This window comes from Phaethon lepturus, unplaced genomic scaffold, assembly GCF_000687285.1.
Source record: "Phaethon lepturus isolate BGI_N335 unplaced genomic scaffold, ASM68728v1 scaffold23627, whole genome shotgun sequence".
Taxonomy (NCBI): Eukaryota; Metazoa; Chordata; class Aves; order Phaethontiformes; family Phaethontidae; genus Phaethon; species Phaethon lepturus.
The window spans coordinates 1-22,498 of NW_010554350.1; the positions used below are offsets into that span (position 1 = coordinate 1).

General features: G+C 39.8%; 1 protein-coding gene across 1 annotated transcript; it reads left to right on the top strand.

The window, feature by feature from the left end:
* The first annotated feature begins 1,982 nt into the window (after positions 1-1,982).
* Positions 1,983-13,575, top strand: ZFAND5 (zinc finger, AN1-type domain 5). The gene is made up of 5 exons (XM_010291833.1): positions 1,983-2,138; positions 2,567-2,678; positions 3,085-3,182; positions 12,664-12,789; positions 13,038-13,575. The coding sequence occupies exons 1-5, from the start codon at positions 1,988-1,990 to the stop codon at positions 13,184-13,186; spliced, it is 636 nt and encodes a 211-aa protein (XP_010290135.1). The 5' UTR covers positions 1,983-1,987; the 3' UTR covers positions 13,187-13,575.
* The last annotated feature ends 8,923 nt before the right edge of the window (positions 13,576-22,498 follow it).

Consider the following 22,498-nt stretch of genomic DNA (forward strand, 5'->3'; position numbering starts at 1 on the left):
GCCGGCGGTAGGCGCCTCTAGCAGAAGCACGGGTGACGCCCGGGGGGCACCTTCCCGGGCCTGGAAAAACGCGGCTGCCCGAGGGTCGGGTAACAACGGTTTGACCTTTCGGTTAGGGGCGTGCGTTTCGGGCGGTGGGAGCGTGTGCTGACGGGGCGCTGCGGAGGCTCTGGTTTGTAGTAGGAGAATACCAGCAATTAGCACCTAAAGCTGGGTTTAGTAAGCGGTGAAACGTGTTCACCTCACGCTGATTTAGAAGTGGAGCAAGGCAGTTGAGGTCGGTGGTGGCAGCGTGTTCGATAGCCCTTCGAGCTTACCTGCTCAATAAAAGGGCAGAAGTACGGTCTCTACTGTGTAGACACAGGCCTACAATATAGATGACAAGATAATTTTTTAGGTTTCTTTAGGTGGGTCATGGTTTCTTCTGACTCCCTTGACTGGTATGTATGGCTGTAAAACTATCAGAGTAAGTGTGAAGATGTTTCGCAGTCTTGAAAGAAAACTATTTATATTGTGAAGGTATTATAAAGACATAAATAATGCAACTATTTACACCTGGAAAATGAGGTCCTGTGACCATCAGCAGGCTAGCAGGTGAATTTTGCTTGTTTACTTTCTCCTGCTCTGTTTACTTTGATCCCAGGAATCTAGTTTAACTGGACAAAGGCAGCTGTCAGTTGTGGTTGTCATAGTAGTGGAACATAAGTTTACTACTTGCAGTGTGGGATTTCTTAATTAAAAGAAGTGTTTCTCTGTACACTGTAATGAATTTGCTGTTGATGTTTTGACTTCTCACAAGCATGAGCTTGTGACTCTGACAGCAGTCAAATCTCTTATTCTGTTCCTGAATAGGGGGACAGCAATCTAGAGATGACACTAAAATGTCTCCAGGTGCTATGTACAATGCTTGTAGCTACTAAATCTAAACTTTGCGAGGACAAGTGCAATATTCTTACGTGTCCTCAATTTGTAGCAGATTGCTTGATTACTGTGTTCCAGTTTTATTGCCCTTGGGGATCAAGGATTTGGTTGCTGTTCAGTTTTTCTACTAACCTTGCTTTGCAGAGGTTAACCAGCAGTGAAGGTGAAATATTTTTATTCCTAACTTCTGTAGTTCCTGGCAGAGAGTTAGCATTGTCTGCCTCTGGCAGGCTCAGAAATCTTGCTGTATATTAAGACAAGAGATTTAACTGGCTCTTTTTTTAATCTGTAGGCTGTGTAATAGAACACATTCAACAGTTTGCAGTTGTTTATTTTATTTCTCTTGGGAGAGTAAAACCTGGTCTAAACTTATTTCAGAAACGCTCTTTAGATTCTCAGTTGAAGGGCCCGTTTTAAACATGTTGTTGCCAGTTAGTACTCTGTATCAGGTTTCATAATCAATTTGAGGGGTGTTCTGGACACTCCTTCTAAAGGTAAGAACACAGACTTGAAATGGCTGCTGCCAATACTTCAGGGATTTTTATTGTTTTCTTCGACAAATGTATTGTGAGAGTAGGAACTCCTAATAGTGGAATTAGCATCAAAATGATGCAAAATCAGCACTACTGAAAGTGGGGCTTTTCTGCTGGAGTTGGGGGGGAAATAAGCTGTTATTTGCCAGAACTGTTTAGTAGATGTGAACGTGGTCTTGTATACTCTGCATATCCCTGTTAGTGCTCAGAGGTTGGTAATAAAGGGCTTTTTTGGCTGTCAGATTGAATTTGGTCATAACCTGCATGCACAGCTCAGTGCTCAACAAGTACTTTATGACTCACTATTAGTATGATGACACTTTTTCTTCTCTTAAAGGTTCATAACGATGTTACTTGGCAATACAGTTGCAGTATTGAATGGTATATTAACATCCATATAAGCCTCTTTAAGAATGCTGATATCAGTTTGGGGGGCTGGGTGAGCAGACATACTTTAATTCTATAACCCTGTAATTGCTTTTGGTGACATGCCAGCTCCTAATGCAGTTCTTGGTTTTATTTACAGCATCGAGATGACTCAGGAGACAAACCAGACCCCAGGGCCCATGCTGTGTAGTACAGGATGTGGATTTTATGGAAACCCTAGGACAAATGGGATGTGTTCCGTTTGCTACAAAGAGCATCTTCAGCGACAGCAGAATAGTGATAGAATCAGCCCAATGGGTAAGGGTGTGTAGGTGTTGTAGTTTTTTTACTTTTTTTAAAATATAATATACAGAAGATGACAAGGAATCCCAGAACATTTTTTATTTTTCAGGAGAATTTTGGAGACGTGTGCATTAAAACAGTGACTTATCAAAAAGAATACGACTTTAAATCACAGTACACAGAAATGTGTTTTTATCTGTAATGTGTTCTGGTCCACTTGGCATTCAACCATAACTTGGTTTTTCCCACTTAGCCTCCTCTGTTGCCATATTCTTATACAGTCTCTGTATTTTGGTTGTTAGCAGCGTAGCCTGTCTTTAAGAGGTAATATGCAGCAGCAGAGAGGATTGTATGCAGAGAGTTCATAGCTGCATGCAAGCCTATTTGTCTAACATGTATTCTACAATTTGTGAATAACTAATTGTCAAATTCTTCTTACATAGGAACAGCCAGTGGTTCAAACAGCCCTACCTCAGACTCTGCATCTGTACAGAGATCAGACACTAGCTTAAACAACTGTGAAGGTGCTGCTGGCAGCACATCTGAAAAATCAAGGTAAGATGAAGGTATTACTTTGAGGTTTGAATGAGCTGTGAGTGTGCAGCAAGTTGAAGGCCTACAGCAATTGCAGTGAGTTTCTGCAGAGGAAAAAGGGACAGTCTACGTGGCAGTGCTTTCTGAATCTATTTAAATGAGAACTGATTAAAATATTTGGTGTTGGACTCCTCCGTTTAAAATACGCTTTTTATTTATCTGGAGAAATATTTGCCTGGTTTCTTCTAGGGAAACTAAAATAGAGGAAAAAATGGGTTTTGAAGACAGTAGAAGCAGAGGTCAGGAATGTGTATCAGTAGTAATTGAACAAATTTTGTTCAATTTGTATTAATGGGTCTGGACAGTTTAAGCTTTTATTATGAATGCAAAACTAATGTAAATTATGTGTTTCATTGTACTTAAACAGAAATGTGCCTGTTGCCTCTTTGCCTGTAACACAGCAAATGACAGAAATGAGCATTTCAAGAGAGGAAAAAGTAACACCGAAAACAGAGACTGAGCCAGGTATGTTTGCAGAGTAACTCTGGGTACAATTGGTGACTTTCTAAGTAGACATCTCCTGTTGTGGTGATGATCTAGAGGAACTGTTAAGATGATTGTTCAGGATGCTTTTGGAGTAATCTCTCATTGGAATCAAGAAAAAGGACTAGTGCCACAGTAGAGTTTGAGATGCATGTTCAATGTTCTAAAAAAATTGATGCCTGTGAGGGTGATTTTGGCTCAAAAACTTAAAAATTAAGGCACTCTACAATTGCATTTGAGCAAGGTGTTCAGTTTTGAAGTCAGTGTTGAGGTTTCTGTGTATTACTTAGCAGTACAATTCCAGCTGACTCTGAGTCACAGAATCATTAAGGTTGGAAAAGACCTTTAAGATCATCAAGTCCAACTGTCAACCCAACACCATCATGCCCGCTAAACCATGTCCCCAAGTGCCATGTCTACATGTTTTTTGAATACTTCCAGTGATGGTGACTCCACCACCTCCCTGGGCAGCCTGTTCCAATGTTTGACCACTCTCTCTATAAAGAAACTTTTCCTTATATCTAGTCTAAACCTCCCCTGGTGCAACTTGAGGCCATTTCCTCTTGTCCTATCACTCGTTACTTGGGAGAAGATACCAACACCCACTTCACCACAACTCCCTTTCAGGTATTTGTAGAGAGTGATATGGTCTCACTTCAACCTCCTCTTCTCCAGACTGAACAACCACAGTTCCCTCAGCCGCCCTTTGTAGGACTTGTTCTCCAGACCCCTCAACAGCTTCCTTGCCCTTCCCTAGACATGCTCCAGCAACTCAGTGTCCCTCTTGTAGCAAGATGGCAAAACCTGAACACAACGTTTGAGATGCGGCCTCACCAGTGCAGAGTACAGGGGTACAATCACTTCCTTACTCCTGCTGGCCACACTATTGCTGATACAGGCCAGGATGCTGTTGGCCACCTGGGCACACTGCTGGCTCATGCAGCTGGCTGTCGACCAGCATCCCGAGGTCCTTTTCCACTGGGCCACTCCAACTACTCCTCACCAAGCCTGTAGCATTGCATGGGGTTGTTGTGACCCAGGTGCCGGACCCGGCACTTGGCCTTGTTGAACCTCATACAGTTGATCTTGGCCCATCAACCCAGCCTGTCCAGATCCCTCTGCAGAGCTTTCCTGCCCTTGAGCAAATCAGCACTCCTTCCCAACTTGGTGTCATCTGCAAACTTACTGAGGGAGCACTTCTGAGGAGTGATGCTGTGGTGGGGTGGGAATACATGGTTTAAATACTAACAAAAGCTATTTGGGGTTCTTGAAATAGAGTAATCAGATATAACCGAAGCATTGTTCTGCAGCCTTAATTGCTGGGTGTGATTTTTCAATTTAAAAGTTTTATTCTTGTATTGGAAGGTTGTAGCTGCAGTAGTTAAACTTTAAAATGTAAACTGTCTCTTGGAGAGAGGCAGGAAGGGGCACCTAGTGCAGCTAGTGAGTGATTGAATTAGTACCAGTTTGTTCAGATGGGTATCTTAACACACTTGTAGATACTTGTACATATCCACACTTTTTTATTTAATCTAACAGCTCTGAAACACTAAAAGCTGATGTTCAGTAGAAAGTCTGTTCACTCAAGCTGAAGATAAAATTCATTTTTTCGGTTCTGAAGTCAGTGAGGTGTAAATAGCAGAAGATGCTACTCAGCACTGTATAGAAGCCATTTTTATCTAGATACATCTTTGCCAGCAAAGGCTGCTCTAACACCTGATATCTCTTTGCTCAATATTTGTACAGAGGATTTTGCTGTTTGCAATAAGTCATGCTAAGTCAAGAATCTGGCATGAACTGAAGTAGTTACACAATGTATTAGGTTTTTCATTATGTATAGACTGAGGAGATTTTTGCAAGTGTTAACTTCCCATAACTGATGTCACCTGAAGAGGCTTTCTGTATGTAACTGAGAAATAGTTTAGACTTCGCTACAATATTTCTAAATCCATCTTGCTTTGTTATGAATTCTTACGTGAAATGTGGAAAGGAGGAAAGAGGAATATATAAAATGGTAGCAGTGGTGAAGTAATACCTGACTTTACTGTTTAATATTAGAGTGCCAGTAGGAATTTCTCATTTTGCCAGGTGTAAAGGACACTCTTCATTAATTGCTGACGTATTACCTATTTTTCAGGTGCTGTGAGTCAACTGCATGACAGGTAGTATCACACAGCACTATTGGTTAGAATAGGGAAAAATTCCAAAACGGCTCAAGATGCTTATGTATTGCTGTAAATAATCTTGCAGGTTGAAACCAGTACAAGTTATCACAAGCTTGTATAGAGACCACTGGAAAAAAAACTCCCAGAGTACTTAAATGTATCTGGAAGAAACTTGTGGAACAAAACTGCCTTCCTGACTACATACCTGTAAATTTGTGAGACAGCCTCAGCTGCTGTAACATAAGAGTTCCCTTTTAAGTGTTACATTTGGGCACAGGTTGTAGACAGCATAGGATAGTGTCCTTATATACTATTCTTAGGGTTTGTTGGACATCAAGTGTTGGCTGTGTTCAGTGGTACACTGATCTTTGTCTAGCAGGCAAGAGAAACTGGCCTAGACTTTTTATAAAAATCCCTGTCATGTCTGGACTAGTTGCATTTTTCTTCTCTTCCTTTTTTCAGCAGTATCCACTATGTTTTGGTCTTTCCAGGAGTAACTGGAACAATGGTAAACAATTTACATCTCAAAAAGCTAATACTTTCTATGAGGTTTAAGATAATGCCACAGTCAAGGATTTGCTAATGGAAACCCAATCCAGTTGTAAGCACAGTCTGACCCTAGCATAGGTGGCTATTTCATAGCCATCTATCATATTCCATATATCATATTCCATATTTCATATTCCGTATATCATATTTCATAGCCATCTATCAGATAGTAACAGATCATGAACAAACAGTGCAGCCTTCAAGCAAAGTAGCCTGCTCTCCTTTTAATGTCTTCCACAGTATGAAGTCACATTCTCTTCTGCCAGATTTTTACTAGCAAATGAAATTTTGGATATTTCCCTTACAAGCCATAAAGTTAAAAATAGAATTACATCTGGTCAACTGATTATTTTTTTTAGCAGCCTGTAGCATAAAATTATACTTGTTTGCTGTTGGAATTGAAGCAACTGCCTTGAAGGTGGTGGAGTTAAGAAAAATGAAACAATGAAGCTTAACAGCCTTATTTTTCTTGATTTTTTTTTTTTACCTCTTTCCAACCACAGGTTGGAAACCTGGATTCTGATTCAAAGTCAATCCAATGCTAAGACAATTAATTGTATCTTAGCATTTGAAGGAAGAAAGGCATGATAGCTGTAACTGACTTGGTTGTAATTCACATGTCTAATTTCTTAGTTCAACTTACTGGTTTATTGCAATTTTCTAATTGAACAGTGGCATGTGTTGAGTGCAGTTGTCTGGACTGCTCATAAGTCAGAAATCTAAAGGTCTTTATGTCCAAACTCATTCATAAGTGGGCAGTATTTAAAAATACTTTTTATAAGATTTTGATAAGCTTTTACACTTCTTACTAAGGATTGATTTCTAATACAATCTTGACCAAAGTCAGACTATAACCAAAGGATTCCAGAAATATGATTCATAGTTGCTTTTTTGCTGTGCTGAGTTGCAGGAATTAAATGCAAACCTGGAAAACTGCTTTCTTTTCTTTGTGTTACACTATTAGAACAATATATCTACCAAGTTGGTAAGGCATAGTGTAGCCTTTCCTTAAAAAAAAAAATTGTGTGTGTTTTTAAGCAGGTATTCAAATGGAAATAAAAGATCTGTACAAGAAAGAATTGTCTTACATAGTAACCACTAAAAATAAACTGTTACAAAAAAAGTGTTCAAACAATCATATTGTTTCAAGTTACAGCATACTTTTAGCATTTTCTTGCACTTTTGTAGGTCATTACCTTGTTGAATGATGAGCCTCCCAGTCAGGTCTGTCAGTGTTTCCAGATGTAATTAGTATTGGCATGTGTGTAAGAGGCTTGGGTTTTCTTTTTTGAGGGGTTGTGTGTTAAACCCAATAATAGCTCTGTTTTAGGGAGTAGTGTTACTAGCTATTATCTTGTGAAGCCACAGCTGCAGAGTAGTACTGCTTATAAAGAAAGTGAACAGAAACTGAACTGATTATGGTCTTGTGTAAACTGCGTATTTAAAAAACATACCCAAATACTGTTAATGTACTGTATAATTCCATCCATGTTGTAGCTTACCCTTTCTGTTCCTGAAGTAGTCAGCTTCAGAAGACAGCAGGCAATGGTGGTTAGCTCATTTGTCTCTTGGCTTTCTACCAAGCCAGTGTGATTTGAGTTACTTTACAGCTATCCTGCATTCAGGTTGAGACCCTGTTAGTATGGGTAACCTTAACTTATATTGTAGGTAGGACCAGTGTGTTTTATCAGTGATATGTACAGTGTGTTGCAGGTAATGTTGTAAGTAGTATGCCGAGTAGACAGCTAGCTTATGAGATGGGCAGGCTCAAGATGGTAACTACGTGGTATTCCTTAGATCTTGTTCTAATTAGTGCATTGTTAATTCTCACTTGTTTTCACACATGGCTATAGCATTTTAACTATGTTGCTCTCTGTAGGCAGTTGCAACAGAAGCATACCACAGACATCATCTTCATGGTGACCAAACGAAACCATATTTCTGTCTGATACTGAAACTGGGATATCTGTACATTGTATTAACATAACAGTACAGATATTCAATACGCCTGTCAGTTGAGCATGTAGGAGATGTGCATGCTGCAGAACACTTCTATTCCCTTTCTTTGCCATAAAATTAAATGTGATGGAAGTTTATTCTGCAGCCTTTCATTATGGGCACCTGGGTTGGCACACTCAGGAAGCTTGATGAAGCATAATAAGTACTGTCCATTTTTTCAGACTAAAGTTTTGTATACAAGTCCATTGTGTTAATATGCAATATAAGGATTGCACAGTCTGTAGTAGTTTTCTGCTGTGGTAATGCAGAAGTGCAGTCTACTGTATATCTGATGACTTTTGACTTTACCTTTTTTCTCTCTTGTTTTAACTTTTCCAGTTCTTCTGTGGTGGGAGTTGGGGATTAGCTCCATCAAGTCAAAACGTTTACACCAATTATTTTTATGCTTTCAAGGTTTTGCTCCACTTTGTTTACCACTTACTAGTGTTTGAAGGTATGTGAGGTATGAAGCTGATGGTATTGTTTAGTCTCTGAGTAGTTAACAAGGCTTCAACCTTGAGGGAAGGAACAAGATAACCACAAAAGGAGTGCAGCTACTGAACTTTGAGTGAACTATCCTCATTAACATCTAATTAATATAAAACTGGCATAATAGAAACCTGCCCTCATGTGAGGAAAGCCCCTTAATATAAGAAGCCCCTTCCTCACTGACCGTGTGCAGTAAAACAGAAGGATGCTGTGACTTTAAGTGGAGATGGGTTTGTGGGAACTAATGGGAATAAGGGTGACTGAGCAACTTTCAAAAAATATTGATAACTCTTGCTCAGAATGCTTACATTTTTCAGTGTATTAGAGCTGTGCTATCTTTGTGGCCCTACCACCTGGCACCCAACTCTATGCAGATTTGGGATAAAAGCAAATATCTCAACTCTGTGTGTGCTTTGGCTCACTCAGCACTGGGTGGAAGAACGTGTATTTGGGACAACACCAGTACTGTGAAAGTCATGCAGTTTAAGCTTCTAGGATCTTACTTTTGGTTAACTTTTGTTTAGTCAGAGAAGCTTCTAAAAACTTCCTGGTGTTACTTCAGTACCTCTTTTTATTTTTTGGTATGAGGAGGGTTAAAAAGTAATACTGCTTTATTTTCATCAGGTTTTGTTCAACTGAAACATTGGATTCATTCCTTTCAGGTATGAAATCTCAATGTGAAAACAGCTATAGTAGACAGTCTTTTGCAGCAGCCATACTCATTTATATAAGGAAAACTACTGTCGATTTTGAAAATCCCATTCTTGGAGTTGTTTTTAATTTTTAGTGACAGTCCCACATAGTCACTGTGGCTTAATACTTTGGGCTCTGAGAAGAACTTTGTTCTCCTGTTTGTAGGACCTTTCTGCATATAGGTTGAATAACTGTCATGCTGTGGCATGTGGCTAACTTCTGTCACCAGCAGCCTTGCTGGTCCCACATGGTTTTTTGTAAAGATGCGTCTTATTTTCGGACTACACATGAAGGAAATTTTCCCAAATTCATGATGCAATGTCTGTATTTTTTTTTTTTCAGGCACCTCTCTCATACTAGGGTTATGTTAATCTTTATTATCCTAGCAGATTGGTGATAATCTTCCTTGTGTGTGATGGTAATGGATCTTACAGGGCTGACAGATCATTTCAGACCGAAATAATAGTTAATAAAGGCCTTCCCAGTTCTGAAAATCTGTTGCTCCTAAGTTTTGAGTTTTGGTCTTTTTTTTTTTTTGGCGCTTGGTAATAGAAGAACGGGTCTGGTAAAATTGAAGTAAACCTCATCAGGTAACCTCTTGAGCCAAAAGTTGAAGGGAAATGACCAAGGTGATAGAGGGAGTTATATGCCAACAGAAACTCTCTTAAAGTGATAAAACCTGTTCTAGTAGTTTGCTTCATCTGAACACTGTTACTGGGGAAGCAGGTCTGCAGATACCAGTAACCAACCATTTTCCAACTTTCAGCATTTGTTCAGTTACTCATTCCATGGTGAACATACCGTAATCATTTAGAGCACTTTGCCTGATAATTAACACTGATTTCTAGCATAAAGTGAACTCAGTATATTGAGGACTGGAATTGCACTTGCCCGGCTGGATTTGGCTTCTGTGCTGAAGGAAGCGTTTTGTGACAAGCACTTGTCAGGATAGTATCTGACATTTATATTGGCTCCTGATGTCTTAGCAGAACAATTTACAGTATTTTTCACCTGAACCACAGGTTGAAGAGAAAGGACTTCTGTTCTGAGCTTTAAGTAAGGACTATGCTGGGCAGCTTTGCCTCTGTCCTAGCCATTACTTAGAAACACATTTATAGAAGTTTAACATGATAAAAAGTCAGTTAAGTCAGATAAAAGTCATCAGACTTAACTCTGCTGGTGTAGAAGAATAGGAGAATCCTTTATTCATGGAGAGTAATAAATTGAAAATTTTAATTTGGATTTAGGGTGTTATGTTCCATCTTGTCTTGGGACCTTTTAGTGCCCGTTACTGCGAGTTGTGTACTGCTCTTCCTTCTTGCAACATGTTTTGGTTGTGGGGGAAGGATCCTGTTCAACAGCCCTTTCAGGAAATGATCCTAAGAAAGTATAGAGGCACACCTTTATCACTTTTCAGTTCCTGGGCTGCCAGTTGCCACAGTTGCTTTATGCAAAGAAGGAAGTATACCTCTGGTAGTTGGTAACATTTTCCCTTAGATGGGTTTGCTCTCAGCATCTTTGTTTTGTGGTAGAGTGATCTACTGGGCTGTCTCTTCGGCCTGTTGATTCCTGAGAAGTTGCTTCTTTGTTGGCATGTTAGGCAGTGATAAATGTTGCTCCTTTTCTTGTTTTCATTTTCTCTTAGTGCTCTTCTCAGTTGTGACTGATTTTAATTATGTAGGTCACCATTGATTTGCCCCTCCTTCTGCATTTTCTTCTGCATCTGATTGAAACAGCATGCATGTTCCTGGGGCTCATATTTATAAGGTGGTTCTGATGCAGATGAAGCTTCCCCCTGACTAGCTATACACCAAATTGCAAAGTGTGTGAGCACTTCTGATTCCTGTTTTTATCTGCCATGGCTTATGACTAGCATTAAATTTTTAAACAAATTAGCAATATAACAAATATGAAAGGAGTTTGACCATGCTTTTTGGGAGGTGTTTGGTCATCTTTTTTTAAGGCCATAGCTGATGGCTGTTAGCCAAGGTGCATAGTATCCAACAGGTTTACACATATCTGTTCATCTAGAAAATGTTAATAATCAAGACAAAGAAATTGTTTTCTCAAAAAAAAACGAAATCAGCAGCATGAATTACTCCAAAAAGTAGCAACTGTAGTACTAGTGCTGTAACGCTTTTCTTATCCTTCAGACTTGGCAAAAGAGCACTAACAGTGAATTTCCCAAATTTTTTAGGAAAAGATCTATGCAAGGTGACAAAAAAATAAAGGTAGTAAATGGCTTTAGTTGTTCATTAGGACTGTTGCTATAATGTGTAAGTAAAGTATATGAAAATACGAGCCACCATTATTTTACTGCACAGAATTTTTTGGTGATCAGCACTGGAGGTTCCTTGTTACCTCTGACAGCTTGTCATCTTGTTCAGATTATGAAGTCCTGACTAGGGGCTGTCATATTGTACAGTGAATTGTGAGGCTTTTTAGGTGCTAGTGGCAATAGTGAGCTGGTTTTTAGAATACCTATGAATATGGTAGTGCAAATGCCAGTTTAAAAAACATGAAGTATGAAGAGTACAGACTGCATTTTGTAGTTTGTTCTATTTTAAAACAATAGGTGTCATCATACATTTTTTTTAACACTTCCAGCAGTACCGGGAGCAGATGTTATTTGTGTACAAACACACCTTTCTCAGCTTTCCCCTGTTCCAGGTTGGATGTAAGGACAATATTTTTAAAAGTGCATTTGATGGAAAGAAATACTTTTTTCAACAAGATGAACGGGTTCACAAAAGTTCCCCAAAAGGGAGGATTTTTATCCTTCAGAGAACTTAAGTAAAAGTTGACAAAAAGTTTGTCTGAAAGTGTTCATGACAGAGGCAATTGAAAAATTAGTCATTTTGACTATACCTCCTTGAACACTAAAGCTGAATACAGTGCAGAAATACAGTAATTCAATGTAAATCTGTATTTGGTTCACTAAATTACTGAAAATACCAAGCATGAGAGTTCTTTTGAACTGCGTGTGTTTTGTAGCTCTGTTCTGGATCTCATACAATCAGTGGCTTGCTATCTGCTGTCTTGATGAACTGTTTTAGGCATCTGATGTCACAAGTGTAGTGGCAGAGTAACCCAGTACTATGATAGTAACACATTACTGAATTTCATCTGTTTCTAAAATATGTTCCTATTAGTTACATTCTCTGCAGGTATCCCTTCTGTTCAGCAACTTCAGCTGTGACTATATTATTTTTGATTAAATGTTATTGATCATATTATTTTTAAAATATTGAATGTGTACATGGAACTTCTGGTGTGCTTTCCAAGCCCTTAACATGTGTGTAGGAGTAATGAATAAGTGCCTTATATTTTCTAGCTAGTGAAACTGTGCGGAAGATCTGATTGTGTTGTGTAGAGGAAGAACAGAGTACCTAAAAATTCCTATTCCTGACTTACATTTTCGTAGACTAGTCTATGTAGTACTTCAGACAATAAACACCAGTATCATAGTAGGGGGAATTAATCCTTAAGAAATAGATGCATGCTAATGAATGGCTAGTGAAGTCAAGAAAAGGAAACCTAACCTTTATTTCTTTTGTCTGCTTTAACAGTTGTTACTCAACCAAGCCCATCAGTTTCTCAGCCTAGTGCTTCGCAGAGTGAAGAGAGAGCTCCTGAACTGCCCAAACCAAAGAAAAACAGATGTTTCATGTGCAGAAAGAAGGTTGGCCTTACAGGTATGAGAACACTTTGTCAATTTTGAACAGATCTGTATGATCAGTTGCCTCTTGCTAGGTTAAACTTGATATGAGATATCTGTATTGTTAAACTTGCTTCTTCAGAATCCAAACAACTTATTACAGCTGTTCATTTCTCTATTCAATATGTCAGAGTAGACAAAACATACCTCCATTGTAGTGACTGAGCCTTTAACTTAGTTAAATATGAAGCTTCCTAGTGATGTTGCTGCTTTTTCTATGTACAGGATTTGACTGCCGATGTGGAAACTTATTTTGTGGACTTCACCGTTACTCTGACAAGCATAACTGCCCGTATGATTACAAAGCAGAAGCTGCAGCAAAAATCAGGAAAGAGAATCCAGTTGTGGTGGCTGAAAAAATCCAGAGAATATAAACTAACCTGCTTGTGGAGAGACTGTCTGACTTACTGTTTTCTTTTTAATATAATCTAGGAAAACATGAAAGAGCAGGTGCATGGCCATTATCCTTTATTCTCCAAAGTTTTACTTCTAGTCTTGTCTGTCTTACGGATATTTCAGAATGTTTGGGTATTTGTTACAGGCAGAATTGGATAGATACAGCCCTTGAAAATATATATGCCCTCCCCAGAATGTAATTGGATGATCACGAACCTGCACAGGAATACACATGCATTGAGGACAGACTCTCTAGTTTACACGTGCCAAACAGATGTATGCTATCTGCATGTTTGCAGCAGATCTGCCTTTTGAGATATGTAAGGTATATAATCTTTGGCTAGTGTTTTGTGTCTGTTTTAGAGAAGGATACATCAAAAAGATTGGCAGTCTACTTCTATCATTTAAAATCTCATTCTAATTTTAGTTTCCACAGTCCATTGTTTTCCAGCACCATGTAAGCTATGTAGAGGGGTCCATCCCAGTAAGATGTGTTGGTGCCATATTTAAGTCACTTACCAATTGCACTGAAAAAAAAATGAAAGAAATTAGATGCATATGAGAAGTAAACTGTTTTGGAAACGATTACGTCAACTTTAGAATTGTGAAAATAGGTTCCCAAAGGAAATGTCCTGCTAGGAACTTATGAACTGGCCTTCAACAGAGTTGTCTGATTTTTGTGTAGCTGAAAACATTGTATAACAAAATATTGTAATGTTGGCTTACCGGAAGAGTTACATGCATCTTTAGACACACCGCAGCAGCTCTAGCAGGCAACATGTGTCTTAGTTGAAGCCTTAGGGCAGTTTATTCATATACTACTTACGTTCTGTGTGTTCTCGGTTCAAAAGGACATTAGGAGTTAATTTTTACTAGTGTTAAGTGTAACAGTTGCACCATTCTGCATGGAAGACCATACCCAAAATGGCTGCTGTAGACTTACGTGATAGCTGGAACCATTCTTGGAGGACTGCTTTATCACTTTCAATTGTACTTGGGTGTAGGGACTGTAGTGTTCTTGGGTGTATTGCATGGGCTGCATTATCTACAGCATTGTACAATAACAACTCTAGAAAAGGCAGTATACTTCACTGATGCTTGTCTGGTAATATCACTTTTGTGTTATACTGGAAGGGGTTTTTGTGATGTATGAGACCTGTGGGGTTTTTTTATATACACAAGTACAGTTTAGACTAGTGTTGTGGTTAATGCCTGTTCTCATCTGTAAATAGTTACACATGTACACAAGGAGCTGCTCCTGACCTTGTTTCTATTGCACTGTTCAGTCTCAATTTTTTCTTCATTATTAAAAGCACCAGGTTTTTGCTTCTCACTTTGTTATTCTGAGTTACTAGAAATGAAAATGTGTACAGATAGTTCATATTTATGTATTACACATAATCATGCTACACAACATCTATGCTATGTTGTATTATGTAAATAATAAAAATCATGTACAGAATTAAATAGTTGCTTTTGTGATAGTTTATTGGTGTTAGTTATTGCTAAACTTGCTAACCTGTTGGTGACCTTGTAGAGGTTGAGGTGCAAAATCAGTACTAAGTTCTTATAGGTGTCATCTTAATGCTTAAGCCTGCCTATGTCCTTATTTCATATTTGGATATACCAACTTCTTTTAAGATAACTTGCATGAGCAGTTAGAATACAGATAACTACTTGATGGCCTGACAAAAATGCCAGCAAACACCAATGTGCTTAAAGGGAGCTAAAGAAAGCAATTAACTTCAAAGGCTTTTTCTTTTGCCTACAGAACTTAATTCCCAATGGATCTGTTGTCATAGAGCCAGTACACAGACTACACCATTCTGGCCACATCTTTGCTCAGGTGTGCCGGTGGAGTTACTGTCAGGGACACCATCCAAATACTGATGTTATATATGCCTGATTTATCCTTCCCAAGGAGAAGGACAGAGCATAGAGCATATCTTGCCTTGGAGGAAGATACATTCACTGCTGGATAATGCATAAAAATTGTTTATCAGAAATAATCAGGATAATGTGCATCCCACCAGTCAGCTGATGCTCATGTGATAAGTTACTAACACAGCCACTGTATTTACCTCCAATAAGGGACCACAGGCATGCCCCCTGACTTCATTTTCCAGGATGAATTTTTTGACTTAATTTTGGTGCTTTAAAGCAGTTCCACGATTATCATTTTGTTACCTTTTGTGTTAAAGCAAAATCAGCTGTTCCTCTGCAGCATAAAATGCGGGTTTTTTTTTTTTACTTTTGAACGTGGGAAGACTCTCACTGCATATGTAAGGAAAATGTTTTGATACTGTTGGGGCTAGAGTGTTTTAGGACAGGTAATAGTAGTGATACTGGTGGTTAATGATTAATGGTACTCTAAATCTCACTGCCTGCTTCACTTCTGCACCTGAACAAAGGCTGTGCTTGGGAATGTTGTGTTGAAATAATTGATCTCAGTAGATCTGTGGAGGAAGGTATGGAATGAAAAAACTCCCATTGTGCTGTGAAAGCATGAACTTTATCAGGTGTAAATTGCCCACAGGTGGGGTATGAATCTGTACTCTAGTAATAATTTCTATAGCGTCTATAATCATTCAGAAGCCCTAATTCTGCTGAGGCTCAGTAAGCACTGAAAGGAGGGGAAGGTTATTTAAAAGAGCAGGTATTGACAAAGGTGGGGGGCAGAGTATTTAAACTTGGGTACAAACACTGGTACATCTTCCTTGGCAAAGAGTAAGAATGTAGGTGGAGAGTCTTTCAGATCCTACTCTGTCACCTGATGTGGAGACTGGTATATGTTCTTAAAATAAATGGCTAACTTCCACCAGCACTGCCAGTCACATTCAGTTTTAATACAGTGGCATTAAAATGCTTTGAGAAAAAGAGTAGGTATTCTGTAATGTCTAAACACAGGCTATTCATAAAGCTGCTGTCATTTCTTCTTTCAGTTTAAAGTGACAAACATCTACGAATAGTATACCTATCTTCCAAGAAAGAAATGTGATCGTTTCACATGACACTGATCGTCATTTAATGTTTGGCTGTTGGACTGAGATATTCTTAACTTACACATAAACACACTGTTCTGGGAAGAGTCGTCCTCTGTCCTGAACAAGTTTACCAGATGATGGGGACTTTTTTTTAGTTAGGGAACGAAAAGGAACATACAAACACATGAGTAAATGAAAGTAGGTATGTGACTAAAAGCTGTTTGGTAATCTTCAATCTGTGAAATACTTGTCTGGCTAGTGTTACAGTTGTGCAAGGGTTCTGTGGAAATTTACTGACAGCTGTTACTGTTAAACCTGAAATTTGGAGTATAATGACAAGCTTCATGTGGTGTTTCCAACCTCTTTCTGTCAGGCTGATGAGCTGCCAGATGACTTGGTTGGTTGTGATGCATAAGGATGCCATGGCGTCAAGAAGCCCTGGCTATCATTCCGTACTTCCCTTTGAAAACACACTTCTGATAACCAGTTACTCTGTCATGTGTTTTGGAAGGTCATTATTGTAATGGCATGTTTCTTAGTCACTCAAAGGATATTTAGTAAGGATTTGACTCGTGTCTGGTGTCTATAATGAGTCAAAATGCATGTCAGTTTCTCAGTGTTCCTAAACAGCTCTACAGTATCACCTGATGCACATGCTTGAAGGAGGAAATGTGCAGCAAATAAGGAAATAGTTTTGTTTCGGGTATCCAGGTGTGTTAAGTAGCAATGATTCAGTAAGAAAAGGAACTTTGCTCTCTATATAGATGTGTGATCCTTATGTTTGTTTTCTTAGCTTCTCAGCCAGCCAAACAATGAAAATGCATTTTCTCACAAATGACCTATCAGTGACTCCCTTGATCTTTTTCATAATTTAACACCCAGGAGATTTGATGGACTGTGCTCGATTCAGGAGACAAAAAGGGTTTTGGCGGTATACCTGAAAGTACCTGGATTCCATGAGCATTAATAAATGACAAACCCAAACAGTTAACTGAGGGGAACAGCTAGAAAACCTGAGCTGGAAAAATAATGAGACTGACTACCTGTGGAAATGTTAAAACATAGTCCAGGAGCACAGTTCGCTCTGTGAGTGCAGTGAGGATTAGTTATCACTACACTGAGGTCAATATCTAACAGAAGAGAGTTTTAAATGCCATTTCACAGCCCTGAGTTACCCCTTAATCTACTGTGAACACTTCAGCAGACAGGATGTACTTCAGCCTTTAAATTGCCCATTGTAGTAGTAATTTAGTGGTGGCCAAAGAAGAAACATGGTTGGGGTTGGTTTTTCTGCTAGACTGAAGAAAATACAGAGACCATTTCTGCTTGAAAGAGCACATCAGTACAACGAAAAGTGAACCAAGGGTCAGATTTCTGACTTGTATAAAGAATTGAATTCAGCTGAAGAAGCAAGTCTTGGTATGTGGGATGCAAAATAGCAGAGTATCAGCAGCCAGTGATTTAAAAGGAAATGAAAACAGAGGTGTAAAACTGCTAAAGGTAGCAGTACTGAAATAAATGCAAGAATCAACACTTACAATAGCAACCCAAAGCACTGTGGCCTGACTCTTATTTGTGTATATACAAACCTGTACTGTTAAAAAAAAAAAGAAATGTAGTTTATTGAAATGATTAGCTGTATCTCACTCTTGCGTTTTGTACTAGATGGTAACATGCAGATGAGAGATTTTTTTTTTTTAATGCCAATTTCATTTCAGTGTGTGTTTCTCTCCTGTAAACTGTGGCCAGCATTGTAGCAATGTTGGAAGTTGGGTTTCTCAATGTGACTTCGGCTCAAGCCCCCTAAGATATCTCTGTCTTTACTAAACCTCCTTGTAGCCCTACTTTTTTTCTCCTTGTATCTACAACCAGCTCACAGCATTTATTCCAAAGTAGCAGTAAGCCTGGTTCTCACAAACCGAGGTTTATTTATTATGGAGAGAAAATAAAAAATAAATAGGGTAATTATATCTACTCTTGCACCTGAGTACAAGCATGCAGGGTGGACTATATTGTGTAGTTAGTCGTGACCCAAGGCACATTAAGTCTTGCACTTAACTGACCATATGGACACCTGAGAGGGTTGTGAGGTGAAGTGCCTCCCTCTCTGCAGGCATTTCACAGTGAGGTTACCCATGGCCCATGCCAAGCAAAGGCATTTCCAGAGCCCCCCCCCCCCTTCCGACTGCCTGTTGGGTTGCCTCTAACGCTGAATGATTACCACTGCAGCGTGACACAATTTTTATCCATACACAGGTGACAACATTTCTCAATTATGTTGCTGTGATTGTAGAGCAAGTTCTTACTTTATTTTGTTTCCTTTTTTAAATTGTTTTATATGTATTTTTTTAGTATGTATAGGGGGTTGTATGTATCAGTGAATTTTATATCTAAAATATAAAGTGCCTTCATAATTTTCATTTTTCTTCCAGTTAACATTCCATATCTCAAAGGATTCAACTGAACACAAGCCTGATGTTTTCTATGTCATATACTGTAGTTACAAAGTGACCACCTCTATATAAGACCAGCCGGAATATCAGCGTAAGACAACCTTCCTTCATGATAGACCAGGGCCATGTTTGCTAAATAAACCACCAAAGCTGCAATGCTTATGAAAAATATTTAAATCCAAGGAAAGAGTTGGAGTCACTGACTGCGTAATAGCTGAATGTACTTACCTACCTGGACTCAAGACACCTTAGCTGTCCACCGCTTCATTTGCTAAGCTACTTCAAAACGTAGCTGCATCTGAATTGGTTGTACTCTCATCCGTAATACCCACAGCCAGCCAGCCTCACCGTTATTTGGTTTGCTGTTAGGGAAAAATCAACAGCTTTAAAATGCTTTTTTGGGGTGTTTTTTTTTTAGGTTTTTGAGGTTGTTTTGATAGGGCTGTGAGCCCGTTGACAAGTCGCTTTTAACCTGCTCTTCCTAGGTCATCTGTTTCCAGGTTCTTGCTATAGCTCCTTCTCATGGTACAATAATGAAATCAATATAAATGGAGGCAACATGACCTAGAGGATAAACGGAAGCCACGATTCAGTATGGGGCCCTGCTCACAGCAGAACTTTTCTTTCAGCTTCGTTTTCCCGCTGCAACCGTAGATATCTCAGTCCCTTTATCCAGTATCTGAAAAGTGTCATTAAATGTTAGCTGGGCATATTTAGATATGTGTATTTTTATTTCTCTTTATTGGATGATTTTATTTTCAGCTTTCATTGACAGTGGTCTTTACATGTAGTTAATGTATTTTGTTTTCTGAAAGCATTTTGATGGTGACGTTTATCAGCTTGTTGGTGTACTCTTTTGTGAGAGAGGTGTTAGGAGCACCAGGTGTTTGCTGAGCTGCTGCATGGAAAACATGCAGGTGGAGAAATGCTCCCTGCAGCTCAGACCTTTCATCTTTGGACACCTATAGTGCCTCTCTCTAATATTTTTGCCTGATTGGTGATTTTGCAATACAGCAAGACAGGATGAAGTCCCACTGTGAGTCTTCACCTGTAATATCACCAACACCGTAGTACAGAACTGAGGAAAAGAAAAGCAATTTAATTCACTGTTCCACATTCCTGTTTATCTACTCTTTACTATAGTGTACTTTTATATCTATATCCTTTAAAACCCGCCCAACTTGCCTCATTTGCTGATGAGGCTTTTCCTTGAGTGGACAGCATTTTTACCGTAGATTAGATTGAAGTTTACTTTACTAGGTCAGCAAGAAGTTGGGCACATGATGAATGTGCCCTGAGTTCCCAAGGGAGCCTGTGAAATGGTTTGTGCACAGGACCATTTGACTTTGATAATGCTTCTGGGAGACCAGGTCAGACTAGGTTTAAACAGGATTAGGCTAAAGTAGATTTTCCTTAGTTGTATTTTAAGTAGCATGGGATTTATGAGGGGAAAGTAGGTTTATGACCCTTGAAAAATCTTGATCCCTTTCAGTCTCGTTACAGTCTTCAGAGGGAGACTGAGCTGGTTGCTTTGATTGCTATGCTGGACTCATCTGATGGATGATATCCATACAGATTTGTGTATTTCTCCTAGAAGCTCACCTTCTGACTGACCTTTTACGACTACAGATTTCGATGTTTTGCTTTTAGTTCAGTCACCACAACAGCTCATGGAAAGTTCACCAAGTACTGGTTTTAGTGCAAGGAGAAGGCAGGAACAGGCAGGAGAGGTGAGACCACCACACATGGGTTTGCATGGGCTGCTGAGGAAATTGCAGTTTCAGTCTCAGTGCCAAGACAAATTGGCTGGTAGCTTCAAGCATGTAGCAGTGGTGCAAAGGCTGGCATTTGACATCCTGGCTTCAAGGTTTGCTAGCTGAATCCAAGCCCTTAACCTGCAGGTTGCAGAAATGGGTTTACATTTGATTTAAGGTGATATCTTTGTTGATATTAGTAATTTAGTCTCTTGCATGTAAGCACCTGGAAATAAATAAAAGATCAACAGCGGGAATAGTTCACTGGCTCCTCAGCAAGATTTTCTAAGCCAGAGTTCGGAAATCATATTATGTTAGGAAATGGCCTCGAGGTACAAGTTAATTTACTCAGTGTTTCACGTAAGCAGAGGTTGTTGTGTTTAACGGTTTGTCATCTGGTGAGGGTGAATCACAGGTCAGCACCAAGTCATTTCTCAGTGTCAACCGGCCTTCAGTAAATAAAGGCATTTAACGCTCATCTGCAAATAGCTGATGGAGACCAAAGGTTGTATCAGTGAATAATAACATTAGGACTTTTACACGCCTCTTCCTCTTTGTTTCCCAGAGCCCTTCACGAATGGTGGGTAAGGGTTGCTGGCCTCAATGTACAGAGGCGAGGACAAAGCACAGAAGGGGTCAGCAGGGACACAGCTCTGTGGTCCTGGCTCCAGCTAAGCCGTATTACCAGGCTACTACCACCAGCTACTTGACTTCTACAGCCCTAGTCTTCCACCCCCTCTGCCCTAACATATGCAATTGCTCCCCGATTTGTTTTTGTCCAAGTGATCCAAGATAAAAAGCCACATTTTAAAGGCCAATACCACAGGTCTGAGAGAAGGTGGGTGAGTTACGCTGCAAGGAGCACAGGTACAACATCTGGGGATGCCCCAAGTAAAGACCAAACCCATCTCGCAGCAAGAGCAGCACATCATCCGTGTCCTAAACTGCCTCTGGCTGCATAAAGCAGCAGTGACAGTGCCAGATTCCAGACCCAGTTCTCCTTGCTTCTTCAAGGGTGCTTCTGCCACATCCCTGCTTCCCCCCAGGCTCTGGGGTGGCAACCGCTTCTCCCCCTCCCCGAGGGCAGGAAGGACCAGGGGAGGTGCAGGAGCCCTTCGGTGGGGCCTGAGCAGGCACTACACAAGCCACTCCTCCGTCACGTTGTGCTAGCGGGCAAAACCAGATGAAGCCTAGAGGTAACAGTTCCGATTTTTACCTTACAGCAAACACTGCCCCAAAGCATCTGTGTACTCCAGTATGCTTCTGTGGAGGCTAAATTCCACCCACCACCAAGCTTCGTCCTCCATCAGGCTATTAAAATTCTTCAATTGCTGGCACTTCATCTCAGGAAGCAACTGTGTCACACCCACGCCAAACAATAAAAGCAGCAATAGGCAAGAATACCCTTCTCTGTTACACTTCTGCTCTCGGATCTCAGAAATGCTCTTAACTCCCTAACTAACTCCTGCAGCAGCTTCTGCTGGCCTTTGCTTTCCTCTTTCATTTCATCCCCCTCTCCTCCTGCTAGCACTTTAACAGCCTGAAGCAAACCTGTCCGTGATTTTCTTAAAGCAGTTCACAGAATTTGAAAAGCTGCTAGGGGGGGTGTTATTTTTTAACTAACCACAGTAAAAGGTTATGCCAAGAACATATCTTTGCAGAGCTTATTAGTACTGGAGAGAGAAAATTAGTACGTGCACAGCCTGCTTCTGAGTATAAGTAGTATGCTGGTTTGGGCTACAAATAGAGGGCTATTTTTAAAAAAGCTGACACAAGAATATCACTATTGACTGCAAGTCCTAAGCAGTTAGGGTAACTTCTACTTTTTTTTCTGCTAACTGTGCCTTTTTTAGGGCATGTTTTACTAACATCAGTTAAGTTGCTGACTTCTGTTTATTTTTTTTAACCAGATACAATTTAGTTAGGTGGAGTACAGGCAAAACACAGGCAAAAACCCCTGTGTTTTCCCAAATCTGGTCATTGTGTTTTTTGAAAAGTCTGTTGTTCAAACACACCTTGTTTGATGCGCAGCTCTGTTCTAGATGAGAGCTGGATCTGAAAATCCCTGCCCCTCGCTCTCCCACCAGAGTTGTCCGAAT